Source organism: Gossypium hirsutum, chromosome D06, assembly GCF_007990345.1.
Source record: "Gossypium hirsutum isolate 1008001.06 chromosome D06, Gossypium_hirsutum_v2.1, whole genome shotgun sequence".
NCBI classification, from domain to species: domain Eukaryota; kingdom Viridiplantae; phylum Streptophyta; class Magnoliopsida; order Malvales; family Malvaceae; genus Gossypium; species Gossypium hirsutum.
The window spans coordinates 15,256,211-15,273,925 of NC_053442.1; the positions used below are offsets into that span (position 1 = coordinate 15,256,211).

The 17,715-nt window shown below is 35.9% G+C and overlaps 1 protein-coding gene across 3 annotated transcripts; it reads right to left on the minus strand.

Moving 5' to 3' along the window:
• Positions 1-9,477: 9,477 nt before the first annotated feature.
• LOC107901036 (auxin response factor 7) lies at positions 9,478-17,177 on the minus strand. Of its 3 annotated transcripts, none has more exons than XM_016826866.2 (13): positions 16,423-17,177; positions 15,616-15,728; positions 15,422-15,517; positions 14,971-15,027; positions 14,690-14,845; positions 14,502-14,586; positions 14,067-14,157; positions 13,768-13,932; positions 13,446-13,641; positions 12,846-12,984; positions 10,798-12,752; positions 10,180-10,370; positions 9,478-10,078 (listed from the first exon to the last, which is right to left on the minus strand). In XM_016826866.2, exons 1-13 carry the CDS (start codon positions 16,463-16,465, stop codon positions 9,898-9,900), a joined length of 3,468 nt encoding a protein of 1,155 aa, XP_016682355.2. In that variant the 5' UTR covers positions 16,466-17,177; the 3' UTR covers positions 9,478-9,897. The 3 variants fall into 3 exon arrangements, with proteins under 3 accessions (XP_016682355.2, XP_016682356.2, XP_016682357.2); XM_016826867.2 differs by having other exon boundaries at positions 16,588-17,171; XM_016826868.2 differs by having other exon boundaries at positions 14,967-15,027; positions 16,588-17,170.
• Positions 17,178-17,715: the final 538 nt, after the last annotated feature.

Sequence of the window (17,715 nt, forward strand, 5' to 3'; positions counted from 1 at the left end):
TTATGTTCCTAATCATAAAAATGTGGATGTAGCTCTTTTGCACTCGTATTACACCTTCTTTAAATGCATCTAGAAATCAATACTTTTCAAGCTATTTGTAGTACGGTGTCTTGCAAAAAAAATAGATGTGCCGGGAGATGGATCTGTAGCAGCATGGAGTGATGTATCAGTGGCCAGAAGGTCGAAGTTTTCTTCCCCCACCTTGTGACGGCACTATGTATGAAGGCTAGATTTCTAATAGAAGAAAATGAGAAATTTATGAAGCTGAAAAAAAAACCTAATTGGAGATTCTATATACACCCAATATGTCAAGCTTCATAGAAAGCAAATCATAGAATAGAACCAACGGAGAAAATAAAAGATGAACGTCCCCGCATCACTAAAAAAGAAACCAACATCAAAAGCTCGAAAAGGAATGGATAGAGAAACTTCAAAAATAGAATGGTTGATTAAATGGATGCAAGAATCAGGGCCTGTCATTAACAAGTTGGCACGACAAAACAACATCAAAGAACCAAATTATATGCCAAACATGTATACGTCTAGATCATTACATACTAGATTCGAGGAGCAGAGAAGTGAAGACAAGAAAGGGAGCAAGGATAAAGAAGAAGAGGAGGAAAAGACCACACAACAAGAATTCCAAGAGGAGAATAAGGACTACGAGGCGGCATTCCAGTCGTAGGACCTTACACAGAAAGGGCCTATCATCTGTTGCCCAACTCGACACGTACATTTGTAGGGCGGGGTTCCTCTCGAGGACACGTTTTGGGGAAAGGGAAGGCTCAAATAGGGATGGGTCAAATACCCTATTTTGATAACTCTAATAATTAATGAACTTTTAATTTTTTTTAATTTGGGATTTTAATTAATTTTGGATCATTTTTATTTTATTGCTTTAAGAGTAGGATTAACATTAGAACAATATATATTTTGTTTTCAAATTTTCTATGTAGGAACCCTACATAAAAGAAGCATAACAATTTCGAACCTAAAATAAACAAGGAAGAAAGCACCCACCACTAAACCATAGCAATGTCACGATCAATCAGGTAACTTCTTTCCTTATCTATTCAGGGCTACACATTAGGAACAATGTGTTATCTAAAGTGTGGGGGCGTAACATAGGAATTTTTTTAAAAAATTATACTTTCTTTTAATTTTTATTGTCAAAGTGTGCTTGAGTTTGTAGAAATACAAGTGATCGGTTAAAAGTGTAACATCCTACCCAGCAGAATCTCAGTATATGGATATCGTTCGAAAGAATAAGACGGGTAGAATGAGTCTAGAAGCAAATACAACTAAAACTAGTCTAAAAGATAAGAACCATGTGGGTACGCTTATGACGCCTTGATGTTGACAGACACTAGGTTGGCACATGACAATTAAGAGTAATGTATAATTAAGAAGGATTTGCCCCAAAATCCTTCAATTGGCATAAATAGGATAGGCGGAATATGTTATAAGGAACAAGGAAATAAATCATGTGCTAAAAAGTCTATGTCAGCAATAAGTGCACTTAGCAACAATGGCCTTGAGCCAGTTAAGTTGGTTAAAAGCTTAAATGAATATGAACTAAAGTAGTTAAGAACCAAAGGAAAGAACTTGATTAGTATTCTTGGAATTGGTAAGATTTGGATAAGACCACCAATTGATTGATGTGGCGTGTGCCTAGTTCCAATATAAACTAAGGGTTAAGTTAGGGGCATGAGATAGGTTAAGAAGAAATATCTTTCCTTTCCTCCTCTCATTGATGGAGTAAGGCTACGAGGAGATGAATGAACTCTGAAAAAGATCTAAGGCCGACAATTAGGCAAGTTAGAGGCAGGGTAATGTCGAGTGTGTGGGCGAGCCCTGAGTAATAAGATGTTATTTGCCCCACTAATTCTCTTAAAGTATACGTTGATGCATGATTGATATAGGAAATATGTAACACCCTATGCTTGGCCCGGTCACCGAGCCCAAATATCAAGATGTCACACCACCGTCTCACATCATACACAGTACAAATGAGCTCATTATTAAATAAATGTCTTCCATTTTAGCATTTACATGAGTTTTAAGTCAAGCATACTCCTAATTATCATTAAGACTTACTACACGCACTTTAATTGATCATATAATAACAGTTGTACATACATGAGGGCCACTTAGCAAAATTTCAAAATTGACTACATAAGTATTGATACTAGAACATGGGTATCGATATTTTCCTTACACGGTACCCATACCGATTGAAAAATCGATACCAAAACTGCATTTTATTTCTCGCCTAAAATTAAAACACCAGAATTTATCAGTACCTTTCAATAAGTATCAGTAATTTTACCCCGAGTAACGATACTCTTGATATGGTATTGATACCAAATTACAATTCTGACTTCCTGCACATTTGAAAATCATAGAGGTGTCATTTTTAAAACTCAAATATCGATACCTCTGCTTCAGACAATAAAAATTCAGCATATATAAGCATACAAAGCATTCCAACATGAGTCTATTCAACACGCATCTTTTACCATATCAAATAAATGTCAAAACGACCGTAATAACAGTTTTAAACATCGAAAATAAGTCCAAGCAATGATCAACATATCATGATTCAAATATTTAAATCCTAAGAACAAATAAGCTATGGAAACATCCAAAATATCATGGTAAATACCAACAAAAAGTCTACCACATTGCCTTTATTTTCTCAAAACATAAACGGATAATAAATCACCTACAAAGAATTACTATATTCTAGCTTGGAACAATCCCTTGAAACCACACCACTCACACCAATACGCTACTAGTCTGCAATGGTTTAAAAGGAGTGGGTGAGCTTAACAAGCTCGGTGAATGCCCAGAATAACTACTATGCAAACAAGTCAACATGCATTGACGAAACATCTATATAGCATAACTACAACAGTACCAACTTTAATGTCTTAATATACTTACTCATGCATTGTTTAATGGCTCATTGACTTAGTAATCAGATACACTTTTAAGCATATATCACATTACACAAATATTCACATTTAAAGATAATTTGGCACTTGAGCTATGAAACATAGAAGTGAGCTCTATCACCACACATCAGATACACGGATCTCCAACACCAAATGACACATAGAGTCAAACATATCCCAAAAAGTGAAGTATAAAGCTAACACTCTCCAACACACCAAACATGTCCCGTTGAATGGAGTTTAGCTCACATTCTCTCCAACCTGTCCTAGGCCTTCAATGCCCAAAAACACAATACATATTGGTGAGTACTCACAATCCTATGGCATACCAACTATATCCAACGGTCTCAAAGATCACAAGGCCAAAATATCCGTTATTGGCACACATTTACTTACCGTTTACTACAGTTATTCACTGCAAATATCACATTATAAACACAACATTATCTATGCCATTTAGCATGTATAACATGCCTACATTTACACTTTAACAACAGTAATCATGAACACATAACACTTGTTATAGCATCTCATCTCATTTCACATTTTCACAATCACACTAGCACATATTTTGTAACAGCCTATTTTTCAGTAATGTCAGAATAGTGGTTTCGGGGCCTCAAATTCAATGTGTGAGTTCGTAAATATTATTATTTAATGTTTACGAATACTAAATGGTGTAATAATAAATTTTAATTTAATGATTTTTGGTTAAATGGAAGAACAATTAGGTTCAAGTGGTTGGACCCATTTAGAAAATGAGGTATTAGAACCTCGTTTCTATAAATTGAGATATTTACGGAGTGTTAATAAATTTTAATTTAATGATTTTTGGTTAAATGGAAGAACAATTAGGTTCAAGTGGTTGGACCCATTTAGAAAATGAGGTATTAGGACCTTGTTTCTATAAATTGAGATATTTACGGAGTGTTACTAAGGTTGTATTAAAGTTTCGTTTAGAAATTTTAATGTTTAGATAGTTAATTAATTAAAAAGTACTAAATTGTAAATGATGTAAAATTTGATTACTATTAGATTGGAATGATTAAATGGCTTAACGAATGAAAGTAAATGGACTTGAATGGTAAATATACCATTTTTAAAAGGTTTTGGACGGTTAGTGGGGTTATTTAGTTAAAAATATTAATGTTTATTAAATTATAATACATTATATTATATGTTATATATTAATTAAATAACTAAAAGAAAAATAAAAGAAAGATGATTCATTTATCTTCTTCATCACTTAGCTGAAACAAAAAGGAGGAGAAGAAACCTAGCCCACGTCTAGCTTCAAGAAGCAATAGGTAAGTCGTTTTTTATCGGTTTCTTGTAATTTTTATGTTTTTGAGATTGTCGCAACTAGGAGCTCGTGCCTTCGTTTTTAAAACTGTTAAAGATTTTGAATGTTTCCATTGATTAATATTTGTGATTTTAGATGCTAAATGAGGAATTTTAGGTATTAATTGTTATTTATAAGTATTTTGTTAAGAATTTTGATGAATTTAACGATTAGGGATAAAATTGTTGAAATAGTAAAAATACAATGACTTGATGTGAAATTTTTACAAATATGGGCTGTAATCAAAGCTATGAACATTCGATTGGCATGGGTTTTCAATAAAATTACTTTATTTGCATGATTAGGACATAGGGACTAAATTGAATAAAAATGAAAAGTTGAGAGTAATTTTGTAAAAATGTCAAAAATACTAAATTGCATAAAATGAATCAGTTTTACTATATAAATTAATGAAATGAATGAAATTATTAATTTAGAACAAGAACGAGTGGAAAATCAAGGAGAAGAGAAAATTATCAAATAGCCCCTGTACTTAGTCATTTCTGCATTTTAGCCAGGTAAGTTCGTAGGTATAGAATTGTACATACCTATATATATAATGTTATTGCTAATTTATGAATGTATATACTTATATATGATGTTTAAAATGTAAGTTGGAATTCAAAAATATTATAAGTGAATATAAGGTGAGAAAGGATTTATTAGAAAACTATTGAATATTTATGAAATATGATACATGTGATTTCAGAATGATTATGAATTGTTACAGCATGTGTATTGAGAAATATGAAAGTGATTAATGGATGATGACAATCTTTGTGATGGCACATTGACAGTATGAATATATGTGGTGGTGTTATATTATGTGTATGGAAACGATGAAATGCCCTTGATTGATAAATATGTATAAAGGTAATGGATTACATGAAATGCCTGGTTGAACATAGTAATCACTAGGATATGATTGGCATGCCAATAGGGTTAGAATGCGCACTTGTAAGGGATTTTCACTTCGGCGCCCCTATTTTCACTTCGGTACCCTATATACACTTTCGTGTTCCTATTCGCACTACGGTGCCCCTGTTTGCACATTTGTACCCCTGTCTACACTTCGGTGCCCCTGTTATGCATCTATGATGCCTTTGGTGTGGTGTAGTTACCCGAGTATCCGAATCGAGTTACTAGTTCATCGGGCTAGATGTGAATAGAATTTACAAAATTATCTTAATGTTAAAGGCTAATGTATAGTCAAGATATTAGTAAATTTTAAATGTTCAATGTTCAACGAATTACTTGATCATATGTGAGTATCATTCTATTGATGATTATTCGGTTAAAGATATATGTTTATATACATATATGAATGAGTTTGGATTGAATTATTATTGTACAGGAAGCATACGATGAACCATTTTCAATACTAATCCTATAAGTGCTTCGTAAATGTATAACAGGTATGATTAATTTATTCATTTAGCTTTCATCTTTTTCAGTGAAAGTAAGTGATTCTGGGATGATATGTTTATAAGAAAGTTTGAAACGAATGATGAATTATTGAATGATTATTTGTTAAATGTGAAAGTGTTATGGTAATAAGAAACGTTTAAGTAAAATAGTTATATGAAATACTTATAAGGAAATATATACATGTAAATGCAAGGCTACACCAATTATCCATGAGAGGTGTACTGAATAGAAAACAAAAGTTAGCTTAAAGTTTAATAAAAATTATACTTAGTTGTTTATTCTAATATGTCAATAGTTAAATTGCCTTTTTAATAGCTTACTAAGCATTTATTGCTTATGTAATTAATTTCCTTTACTTTTCAGATTATCGAAAGCTCGATCGATTAGGAAGCTTGTCGGAGATCGATGGCATGTATAGGATGACTTATGGTTGATGCTTAGTTGAATGTTAGTTTATGATTTTGGCATGTATATGTCATTTTGGTTTGTGTAATCTTGGTACTTTTGGTGCCTTGTTGATGGTGTGAATATGGCTAAGTTATGGTACATGTTTGAGTGATTAAATGGCATGTTTGTATGGAAGTTCTAATGGACATAATTATGGTACAAATGGTAAGTTTATATTGACATGAAATAGGTCAAGTTATGGTATATTTTTATATGGTTAAAATGTGGTCAAGTATATATATATGTGTTTAGGTAAGTTTGTATGTTTGCAAATAGGGTGTCTTATATGGCATATTGGTTGAATGGATTTGGTCTTTTGAGTTGGTCATTTCATGCATGTTTTGGTAAGGTTTTGATTCTTTGGTTATATGCACAAAATGCTTTTAGGTACATGCTTGAATTGGTGAAGGAAATACTTGATTTTGTCCAATTTCTTGTCCATACGGCCTAAGACACGGGTGTGTGCCTCAACTGTGTGTGACACACGGCCGTGTGTCCCCTATAGGTTTTAAAGGTTTCAATTCAGGCAGTTACACAGCCTAGCACACAGCCTGGCACACGAGCGTGTGAGGCCATTTCGAGTGTTACACGGCCTCGCACACGGGCATGTGGCTTGGTCGTGTGACCCAACTCAGAGGGTTACACGGGCTAGGACACGGTCGTGTGTCCCTATTTTGATTGTTGCATGGCCCAAGATACAAGTGTGTGTCTCAGCCGTGTGACCCTTGCAGTTTAAATTTTCTAACTTTTTCTTAAAAGTTCCAATTAATTTTTATTTAGTCCAGAATCATTTCTAAATGTGTTTCTTAGGCCTCAAAGGCTCAATTAAGGGATGATATGCTTGTATATTAATGATTTATATCATGTTAATGTTGAGATTTGAAATGTACATTTTAAAGTTTCATTTTTACGGTAATGCTTTATAACCCTATTTTGGTGATGGATACGAGTTAGGGGTGTTACATATTTCACAAATTAAATCAAGAGTATGAGAAAGCTTACACTCGAAATTTAAAGTAGGGGTTTAGGCTACTTCTAAATTTCCAATTAATGCAAGGAATCGTGCCCACAAGCAACGATTCTAAACACTTACCAATTACGTTTTCACCGAAATGCCAAAAGTTCAAACTAGCCTTTCCTTAACTCGTAAAAGGTCCTAATGAATCCGAAGTTTTAACAAAGTAAATCACACAACAACACAATCAACATTCAGCCAAAGACTCACTTCAAACAATCAAAACTCAAGCCTAAGCTAGGTTCCCTTAAAACCAAAACCATCAACATAGTAAACTTGAATTTCAAATATCTCGGTCTGTACTTAATCTTTTTGCCTAAAACGAATTACATTCATCTAATTATTTACCTACGATTGATTCTCAACCTTTAAACTACGCAAAACTATTCAATTCATGGTATCAAATTTTTTCAACAAGTTATGGTTATTTTCACGAAAATTCATTAAAACTTAAAATATTTAACAAAACTTCAAAGTAAGTTTAGAAACCTTCTAATTACATCAAAACTAATTGAAAAATACTTTGAAACCACTTTTTACCCAAAATCCTGAAATTCACCGTTAATGACCCACATTTTGACTTTTATTTAAAACATGCGATTCAATAGTTAAAAACTCGATTCTAAAGACTTTTTAACATTATTTTCAAAATTTGATTGGATTTTCTAAATACCATAAACAAAAACATTCACCAATACCATGCTAACAAAATTCTTGAGCTCAATAGAGCTAAAATCCCTAAAATGCCCCCTAAAACTCTTAGGTCTAATTTTGGGGTGTGATAAAAGAACGCCTAGCGAAGCATTGAGGAGACTCAAATAGCGAGGTCGCCACCAAGAAGGCATGATGCGCCAAAGTGTGACTTGTTACGCCACCAGATACGCTTTGATGAAATGACTAAGGATAATAGACAAGTTGAAACCCAAGGTTAAGTCACGTATGTGTTTTCATACGCAAGTCTTTACATGTGTCATGCATCTAACTAGTGATCACATTGATTAATACACGTGTTGGACATCCACTAGAACAAAGGAAAATATCTGGTTGAGCGGGTAAGTGATGGGAACTATTCTTATACTTCTCCAAGAAGTAGTATTAGTCTATATAAGGATGAACCAAGAGAGAAATTCCTCTCATCCTTTAAGATGAGCCTAGAATGAGAGGATCAACCCTAAGATTCCCCTTGTGAGGTAAGCCTCCCAACCTTGCATGCTAACTGTCGGGGAGCAGTTGTGTTTAACTTGGTAGAGCAAGTCTGGTAGAGCTTTGCTATGTGACTAGTATTTGAAGCGGAAGGAAAAATTAGTTAATGAGCAGACCTTGATGTGTTTTCTGTGGATTAACGTTTAAGGGTTGTTGATCTACTTGAAGGAAACCCAGATCTGATACCTGAAGCTGCAAAAGGTGAGGATCTTGTGATGTTCCGTAAGGATCCTATGAGGGTTTTGTGAGTACCTTATGAACTCTTTGAGTGTTCTAACTATGCATGTGTGACACACTAATTTTGTGAAAATGTGTATTTGATAAGCCTACATGCGTGGCTTGATGCTTAAGCGACAATGTTGTGAAAAAAGAGGTATGAACACAATGTATATGCAAGAAAACATGAGTTGAATGATAAGGCTTTGTTCTGTTGAAAAGTATCATGTACTCAAAGCACAATTGTCTTTGCATAATGAGTCTGAGTTAGATTACACAAAGCACGATTGTCTTTGCATAATGAGTCTGAGTTACATGTCTGCAAATGTAAATGCATATGCATGTTGAAGTCGGTTGCAAAAATGTCTACATGTCCAGTCTACTTACAATTAAGGGCCAAATTTATAATTAAGCCTAAAAAGAAATTAAGAATCTCGAGTTGGGGTTTGTATAAAACTTGCAACACTGATTGTAAAACGGCAAATAATAGTTAAGCTGAAAGTATTGTAAATAAATAAGAACTATTCTGACAAAAATAAATTGATTTAACCTAAAATTTATTACAATCATTAGGCCAAGAATAACAGGAATTTTACCAAAATAAAAAATTATAAACTAAAGAAAAACCTCAAATTTGTGAAGATAGAAAGATGAAATGAGGAATCGAGAAAACCTTGAAACTTGTAAAAAGAAAGGAAAAAAAGAGTGGCTAGAGGATAGATGAGTTGGTGATATTGTATCTTGCTCAATGGCTCTTCAAAGTTGAAACCTTTTTTCCTTTTTAATCAGAGCTCTTCGCATTACCAACACTCAATAGCTACAGCAAAATAATGTGATAGGTGCAGCAGTTAGCAAATGGCAATCACATGGAATCATGAAACTGCTCTCCTCCAATATCATTCATTAGTCATAGCGTTTCGTTAAGCATCGGCTGCAACAAAAATTCCTGCTAATTGTACAAGAGGTGCAAGGTGCTCTTACATCATACCCATTTACAGGAGATAGAATGTCAGGTTAGCTCTCTAAATATAATGGATATATAAGAACATATTATACATCAAAGGTCCATCCTGGCACCTCACCATATCACTGCTAGGACCAAAGGCCATGTCAGAAAGTTGATGTTAATTAAAACATGATCCATCCTCTTCCCAGTGATTTTAAATTTAACACCTATTAACTGCTCACTTTCTAAGAGGCATCTTCATTGAGGAGCCCAATTCAAAGTCCCTACAGCTGACATTCTGGTTTCAAAATATCAATTTGTTATTCTTCTATCTTAACCTTGTTTATCTGTTAAATGACGCTGCTGAGGTATCATCATATTGTCCTCTCCATGCATTTCCACTGTCAGTCCCACTGCAAGCTTGATTCGGAACAGCCACATTTCCAAGATCACCTTCCAAGCTCATCTGCTGTACTTCCCCAGATGACAGTATCTTTATGCTCTGAACACAACTTACAAATTCTCTGCAATTTCATACATATTATACAAAAAGAAAAATTAAGGATGAATAGAAAGCCAACAAAACTATGAAGTTGAGGAGTTCGATTTGGGGTTCTTCACTTACTCCCAAGGATCATCACCAACAAGTAATATGTCATTTTCATGATCCACGTAAACTAATTTCCAGTCAGAACTTTGCGGATCTTCCAGTTGCCCCTCTATACCAAACATGCGCGCTAGATCATGCCTGAGCTCATCATACCCTTTGTAGCGGGTCACATCAATTGACCTTCCTACAGACCCACGCTTTTGCACCTTCATGATTTCAACCACCACCAAACATTTAGAGTTTTCCAGCAAAAAATTATAGAGACAAACCAGTCATGTATAATAAGACTGAAGGTCAAATATTTGAGTGAGAAACTTCTAACTGCAACAGAAAATCTAATTTACTTAATTTCAACTAAAGTTTAGAGCTCATAAACTCCTATTATTAGGCGCAAAAATCTGACCGTAACTGTATTATATTTTTCCTAATTCTGCGTTCCAAAATATAGGTAGCCCCAAATTATAAGGGTTTAAACTGGCCTTCCTGCCAATTTAGTTCAACTGTACCAGTTTTAGTAAATTGCTAGCAATTCCGATACAAGTGAGATGTGGGAAAGACCCCAATGCCTGAACCCCAAATAAAATAAACGAGGTAACAAGCATAACCATAATCAGAGGTGTTACAGTTACATACCTTTGTATATGTTCGCATGCGTTGAGTTTGGTTGGCCCACAGTCCACCATTTAGGACTCCTGTGTCACTGATAGCAACATCATTTGAGCACCCAGTCTTGAAAGGTATGTTTGGCACACCAAACGACTGAGAGCTTATCGCAGGAGTAGACAACTCCGCATCAATATCTCTTGGGTTGCCACCATAGTTCGACAACATGTTTTGAAGATCCTTTTGAGAGTCATATCCCCTTGATAACAAAGTGTCAGGTGCCAATCCATCAATATTTGCTGTAAAAGGAAGATTGTTCCGGGAGTGTGATTGAAGATCACCTTCCAAAAAGGTGGGGAGGGAGAAATTATGCTGGATGGTGCCCGCATCCAGGCAGTATGATGTTCCAGAAGAGGATGCTTCTAATTGATCTGTCACAGTACTTTTGTACTTTGATAGTTCTGGTCCTTTAGAGGTGGGTAGTTCATGTTTGATTCTAATATCAGGCTTGCTCTGAAGCTCTTGAACCAGGGTACTTGCAGGCTCAACAAGAGGATCTGACACCAATAAGGATGGAACTTGCTGATTTTTGTTTAAAAAGTTCAACGAGGAAACCTGACAGTTATTGGTAGAAGGTGAGGTTGAACATGATGGAGCATCTCCGTCAGTAAGACCAGAATGAGTTCTCATAGCAGTAAATGGCTTGTGAATTTGGGGTTGGTGCACTGAAACCTGTTGAGGTTGAACAGGCATTGATGTTGAGAAGCCATTGCTGCCAAGAGGTTGTGATTGGCTTTGTGAAAGAGGCAATTGCTGCAATGGTTGGCTCTGTTGATGGGTCGGCTGCTGCTGCAACATTTGAGGCTGCAACAGTGATCCAGCTGGGGAGAGTAATTGTTGAGATGATTGCTGCTGCTGCTGCTGCTGTTGCTGCAATTTCTGTAACAGTTGCAACTGAAGCTGTTGCTCCGAGAAGCCCTGCTGTGACAATTGCAGAAGCTGTGGCTGCTGCTGTGTCCTCTGGGACAGGCTTTGTTGCAATAATTGTAGTTGTGACTGCTGCAACTGTGTCTGTTGCAGCTGCCTCTGCATGAGGTTAGGTTGCTGTTCCATCTGTTGCTGAATCTGTGTATCTTGCGGTAATGATGTCAAAGGATATGAAGTTTTATTGGCAGAGGGGGTAGTCTGGGCAGATTGGCTACTGCTTGTCATCAATTGTTGCTGCTGAAGCTGTGAGTAAACAGCTGGCTGGTGCAAATTTTGATTTGGGATCTGGTTAGAGGCAATGATGCCATTATTTACTTGAGAAGGGAGGAATGCTTGTTGCAGCTGCTGCTGTGATTGCGTCTGTTGTCTTTTTTGATGTTGTTGCTGCAGCTGCTGCTGCTGCTGCTGCTGCTGCAGTGGAGGTGGCTGTGGCTGTGGCTGTGGCTTTGACTGTGACTGCGACTGTGACTGAGACTCAGACTGAGACTGAGACTGAGGCTGAGGCTGAGGCTGAGGCTGAGGCTGAGGCTGCTGCTGGTGAAAAAGATGCGGCTGTGGCTGAGGCTGCTGCTGTGGTGGTTGTGGCAGTTGTCGCTGCAATTGCTGTAGGGATTGCTGCTGCTGATTTAAAGGAGCCTGAAATAACTGTTGAAGTTGCTGCTGTTGGGGCCATGTCATAGGTGCCTGAGTCAACTGATTGATTTGGTTCGTATTTGCTTTGTTAAATTGCATATTTGATGCTGGAAGCGCAGGAGCTTGAAAGTTCAATAATTTGGCAGGATCATCGGTGCCAAGGCTATTATGGAGCGGATTCGAAGAAACCATTGATGGAAAGAATCCTGATTGAGCAGCTGGAAACTGATTATTTTGTTGCATGCTCATCCACTGGACTAGACTCAAACCAGGAAAGATTGAACTAGGAGCATCTTTCATACCAAAGTCATCTCCTAGCCAGGGCATAGCTCTCTTGAAGGCATTCTCAATGTCAGACTCATCATCTGTGAAGTAATTTAAAAATTACAACTAAGTTCTTGAATTTTCCTTTTATTTTCAATGTTTAAAGAAAGATAAATCAAGCAAATATGTTTCACCTGGCATCCCCGGTTGCTTTGGAAACCTGGGCCTGAAAAACGGAGGTGGACAGATGTAAAAAGGAGTTATAACAGGTTCAATGTCCCAAATTGAAACTCGGCTGGGCCGCTCACCAGCTGTAGATTCATCCCATCCAACCTGTTGAGAATACAAAAGTAACCACAAACGAAAATTAACTGTGCAACAACACCTTGACTTTAAAATAAAAGCAAGTATTATCAGAACGTGTATGATGCAGCAACGAAAGAATCTTGGAGCAATGAGAAAATTAGTTTAAACCATTCACAATCAAATAACAAGACCGAACACAAAACATGGACAGTAAAACAGACATGAAGAATACCCAAAAAAAAAAAAAGACCGGATATTCATCTCCAATCTTACTGATATGTAGGCCCAAGTAGACAAATAATGAATAGCCAAGTCCATATAATAACAGAGCTAGGTATTATCAATGACCCAAACATGATGTATCTTAATATTTGCATGTTAATAATTTGTTTCAGTTGAAATCATCCTAGACATCTTCTGAAAGGAAAATGCAAAAGAACAACAAAGGCAGATATTAGCATTCAGGTGTCAGTATGTACAAAAGATACCTGAAGATTGCGCCACTGTGAATTTTTCCATCGCACAGGATCCAAGTCACTGATACCAGTAATTGTACCCATGTACCTGCGTACTCCAGACTCCTCGGTTTCAAACATCATTCTAAACCGCATGCCAAGGGAAACTTGGGTATACATGGCTTTGTTAAACTTTGCCAAGGGTATCACAAACTCAGAAGGGCTTGCCCTATCAGAATTAATAAAATCTTTTCAGAGCTTCAAATAATATTTCTTTTTCTTTTTCTTTTTTTTTAAATTATTGACTAGAAAATAGCAATGAATCTAAATACAACCAAATATGTTATAACAATACCTTGGATTATAGAATATAGTAAATGGGCTGTTATTTGCTGCAGCATGCGCTGCAGCAGCCAGGATCCCTATATGCATGCTATCACTAGAAATCACAGATGAAGAAAGGGCTGGCTGCTGTCTATTTGCAGGCCTTGTACCCAACAGAAGTTGAGACTTCTCATCCCTACATTTAAGCAAATAATTTCAGCTAAGTAGTAAAATGGACAACAATCTAGTGAAAATTCAAAGAAGTACATACAAACATGAGCGTGTATGTGGGTGTGTTTGCAGGTGTATACACATCCATATAAATCATACCTTATGAAAAGAACAGAATCACCGGCAAAGAGTCTTTTTGTGCTAACAAAGACACTCCAACCAGTAGTCAGAAGATGCCTCTTTGGTTGACCTGCAAAGAAGCCATTATGCATATATAATTCCATTTCTAATACCTATGACATTAAATACAGAAACTACAACCATAATATGGGTAACAGAACAGTATTGACTTTAGTATTACCCTAAAGCATTCCCACCTAAATCCCTATTTCCCGAAGGAAAATGAATTTCTTTTACACCAAAAAGTTTTCAAGTAGTGTGGAAGTTAACAGTTATTTAGAAAACATTAATAAAAGAAAGTAGTGAGTGTTCTCAGCACAAAGCTCTTTGATAAAGCTTCAGTCTTAAGTTAAAACACAAGTAGACTTCCGATTATGAAAAGGAAGGCCAGCAATATCTGGAAGAGAACCATACCTCGATAAATATGTCTAAATGTCCATGTATTGTCATGTAAATCTTTAGCTACTAGCTCCTGAGCAGGTGGTTGCATCGAGAAATCCTATCAAATATCACCATTTAGATCTTAGGAGATATACACACAAAATGCTTCAACATATCTTAAATATTAAAACAAAAATCTAAAATTGAAAGTTTCTAAGTACCAGGGGAGGGAAGATTTTCTCAGCTGCTCGTCGAGGCACAGAAAATCCACCATGAGTGCTAGTGTCACTTGCTGTAAGAGTCTTGCAAAAGAACTCAGCAGGTTGCCGGCTTTGCTTGAGGCCAATATCAGATGCCAGTAACGCTTCCTTGTCATACTGTAGAGAAGCAATTTAAACTCATCCCATATTTCATGAAATGAGAAAATTGACTGGAAAAAAAAAAGGACAAGGCAATTCTGCAATATCCATGAATTAATTCCCAAATTGAATAGCTGACCTACTTTGTTCACAGGTTGAAGTGTCATCTGGGCATACACCTCATCTGTTTCCGGATCGGCCTGATTCAAAGTTTAAATAATTGAATAAATTAGTAACTCCAAATAACCATATAACTTTCCTTGCTTTTCAAATCATTTTAACCATTGCAAAGTTATTTTCATGCCTATACCGTCAAGGATCCTATTCATATTGCAATATGACCCAGCACCAACAAAAGCTTCCTAGTAGTAGTCAATGCAAATACATGCTAACCAGATAGCAGATGGAAGCACAAACTAACTAAGCCAGCAAATGACAGGGCATTTAAATATAAAGATGTCTAACATATGAAAGGCGTATTGTCGATCCAATGTTTTCGATAAATGCACAAAACTCTATTAGGAGCAACCTTTTCCTCTTCAATGACCAAAAAACATAAGAAACTTGGGATGATAGTGCCCTGCTTTTGCTTACATGCAATGTGACATTATGGAGCATGCATATCAACTTGGAAGGAAGGTTAGGGTAGCTTGGTATGAAATCAGTCTCCTTTTGCATCGACGCCGCAACCTGGAAAAGGATATATATTAATTAGAGAAATATTGATAAAAGGCCAGATTCGGAAAAAAAAAATTATCCTCTAGGAATGAATGTGGAAAGTAACTCACCTGCTCGCTGTGACCTTGAGGAAAGTAAACAACCAAACTTCCAACTGGAGGCAAAGAAACAAGTGGTCCAGCACAAGCATGCCATAATTCTGAATTGATACTCTTCCTTTCTCCTGCTTCCAAAACAACCAATCAGAATATTATCAAACATCCCACAAAACCACAAACAAAGAGAAAGTCATCAGAATTATTAAAAAGCATCAACTTCCAAAAAAAATTCTCAATATCCATATTCGTCCAAAATTGAACGATAGACAAGGCAACAATTAACTTTATGGTATCGAAGCAACAAATCCCCAATTGCCTGGTATCAAAAAAGTTATCATGAATATTCTTATATAATACTTAATACTTCATATTTGAACTCGACAAAAGTATAATTGTTGTATGTTTTCTTTCTTTTTAACCTTAAATTTGCAAATGATAAATGATCCCAAACCCAAACCTTCCCCCATTAGAATGAGGAAAGTTGCCACTCAGTTACATTAAATTTTACTTTTAGTCTTGCTAAGTGCTTCTTTCCATTTTTATGAAAATGGGATTTATAGGATTTCTCAAAAAGAGATATGACAATTTACATGAACAAATGTAGAGCATTAAAACAAGACTAATACTGAGCAATAATTTATTTAAACTAAAAACAACTTAGACGGGAATGGATGACATAGAAAAATAACCAAATTTATAAACTAATAATCAAGAAAATCCCAGACTGCGTAGAACCCAAAGGCTATTTCGACCCAGAAAAAAAAAAGCTGAATCAGAGCTAAAAGAAGAAAAAAAAAGAATTAGTAAGAGAAATCAGACCTTCTGCAGAATTTGCCATAAATCCATTTGGTGGAGCCTTCATGTTTACAATCTCGGATAATTTTTATTTTTTTTACAAAAAGAAAAATCTCTAAGGAACACAATCACTTCTTATGCTCCAACAAAACACAGAAAAGAAATCAACTTTCTTCACCATATAGTTACCTCTAGTCTTTTAGCTATCAAACCACAACGGTTCAAAGAAGAATCATTTTAGCGGCATCCCTTGGTAGGAAAATCACTACAGACGCGCTTAAGGAAACGCCGCAGCTTCCATTAATAAATCACAAATCCCAAAAAAGAACTAAAACCCTAACTTAGAAAGCAAAACCAAAGGCCAAAAACCTTGTTCTTTCGCTTTGATTAGCTTGGTAAAAAGCTTTTGAAATGTTGGGTATTTTCAATCACATGAAAGCATTTACTTCTCCAAAGGAATAAATCAGATTCCAGAGTTGAATCAGTTTAAAAGTAGCCGAAACCGTAAAGAACTAACTGCATGGAACATTAAAAACTGCTCCTCAGCTCATTCGAAGCTCATCGTTCTGTTTTCTAGAATCCGACGAGAAAAAAGAAAAGAAAAAAAGAAAGAAACTTTATGGGATCAAGGAGAAGGAAAAAAAAACACTTGTCGCCTGGAAACCACAGAACCAAAGCGAAAGGCAAAGCAAAAGCAGAGCAAAAAATAGCTTTCTTTTTTTTTCTTTTCTTTTATAAATTGTGAAACATGCCGACATATAAGAGAGTGCGAAGGCTGAACTCTGAAGCAATCAGGCCTTTGGTAAATAAAAGGCAGTAAGGATTTTTTTTTTTCTTTTTTACTTTATGAATTAAAATTTTAATCGTTGCGCGTGTGAATTGGCGAGTGGTGTTAGGCTATTAATAGGCGGACAGTTTAAGTTGGTACCCTTCTTTTCACTGTTTTGGACTTGGGAGGTGCGCGCGTGCGGCCTTGTGGGCGTGCGTAAAGGGTTCTCCTTGGAGTGAAAATAAGTATAGTTGACGCGACTATAGAATAACATTCTGGTTTGGATCCCTTATCAATTCTCATTTTGCATGGTTGAACTCCAAATGTGGGGTTAATTTAATCCAATATGTTCTCGTTCAATAGATTGTAATAATTAAATTTTCATAAACCTAGTTATTTGAATCAAAGCATTGTAATGCTCGACTGATAGTTCAATCAAATTTAAATTTTTTGAGTTCAACTCATATAGCTTGCTAGTATTGAGACCCTAGTCTTATTTCCTTCTTATTATCCTTCTAAGGTTAGTTTAACATTGTTTTCCAGAAGTT

What these genes read in the sequence shown, in the direction of transcription:
- LOC107901036 (XM_016826866.2), bottom strand. Translation starts at nt 16,465, where the DNA reads ATGAAGGCTCCACCAAATGGATTTATGGCAAATTCTGCAGAAG. An exon ending in AGAAAATCTTCCCTCCCCTG is followed by an intron (nt 14,587 to 14,689) that starts GTACTTAGAAAC and finishes GATATTTGATAG; the next exon opens with GATTTCTCGATGCAACCACC. An exon ending in GCATGCGAACATATACAAAG is followed by an intron (nt 10,371 to 10,797) that starts GTATGTAACTGT and finishes GAAATCATGAAG; the next exon opens with GTGCAAAAGCGTGGGTCTGT.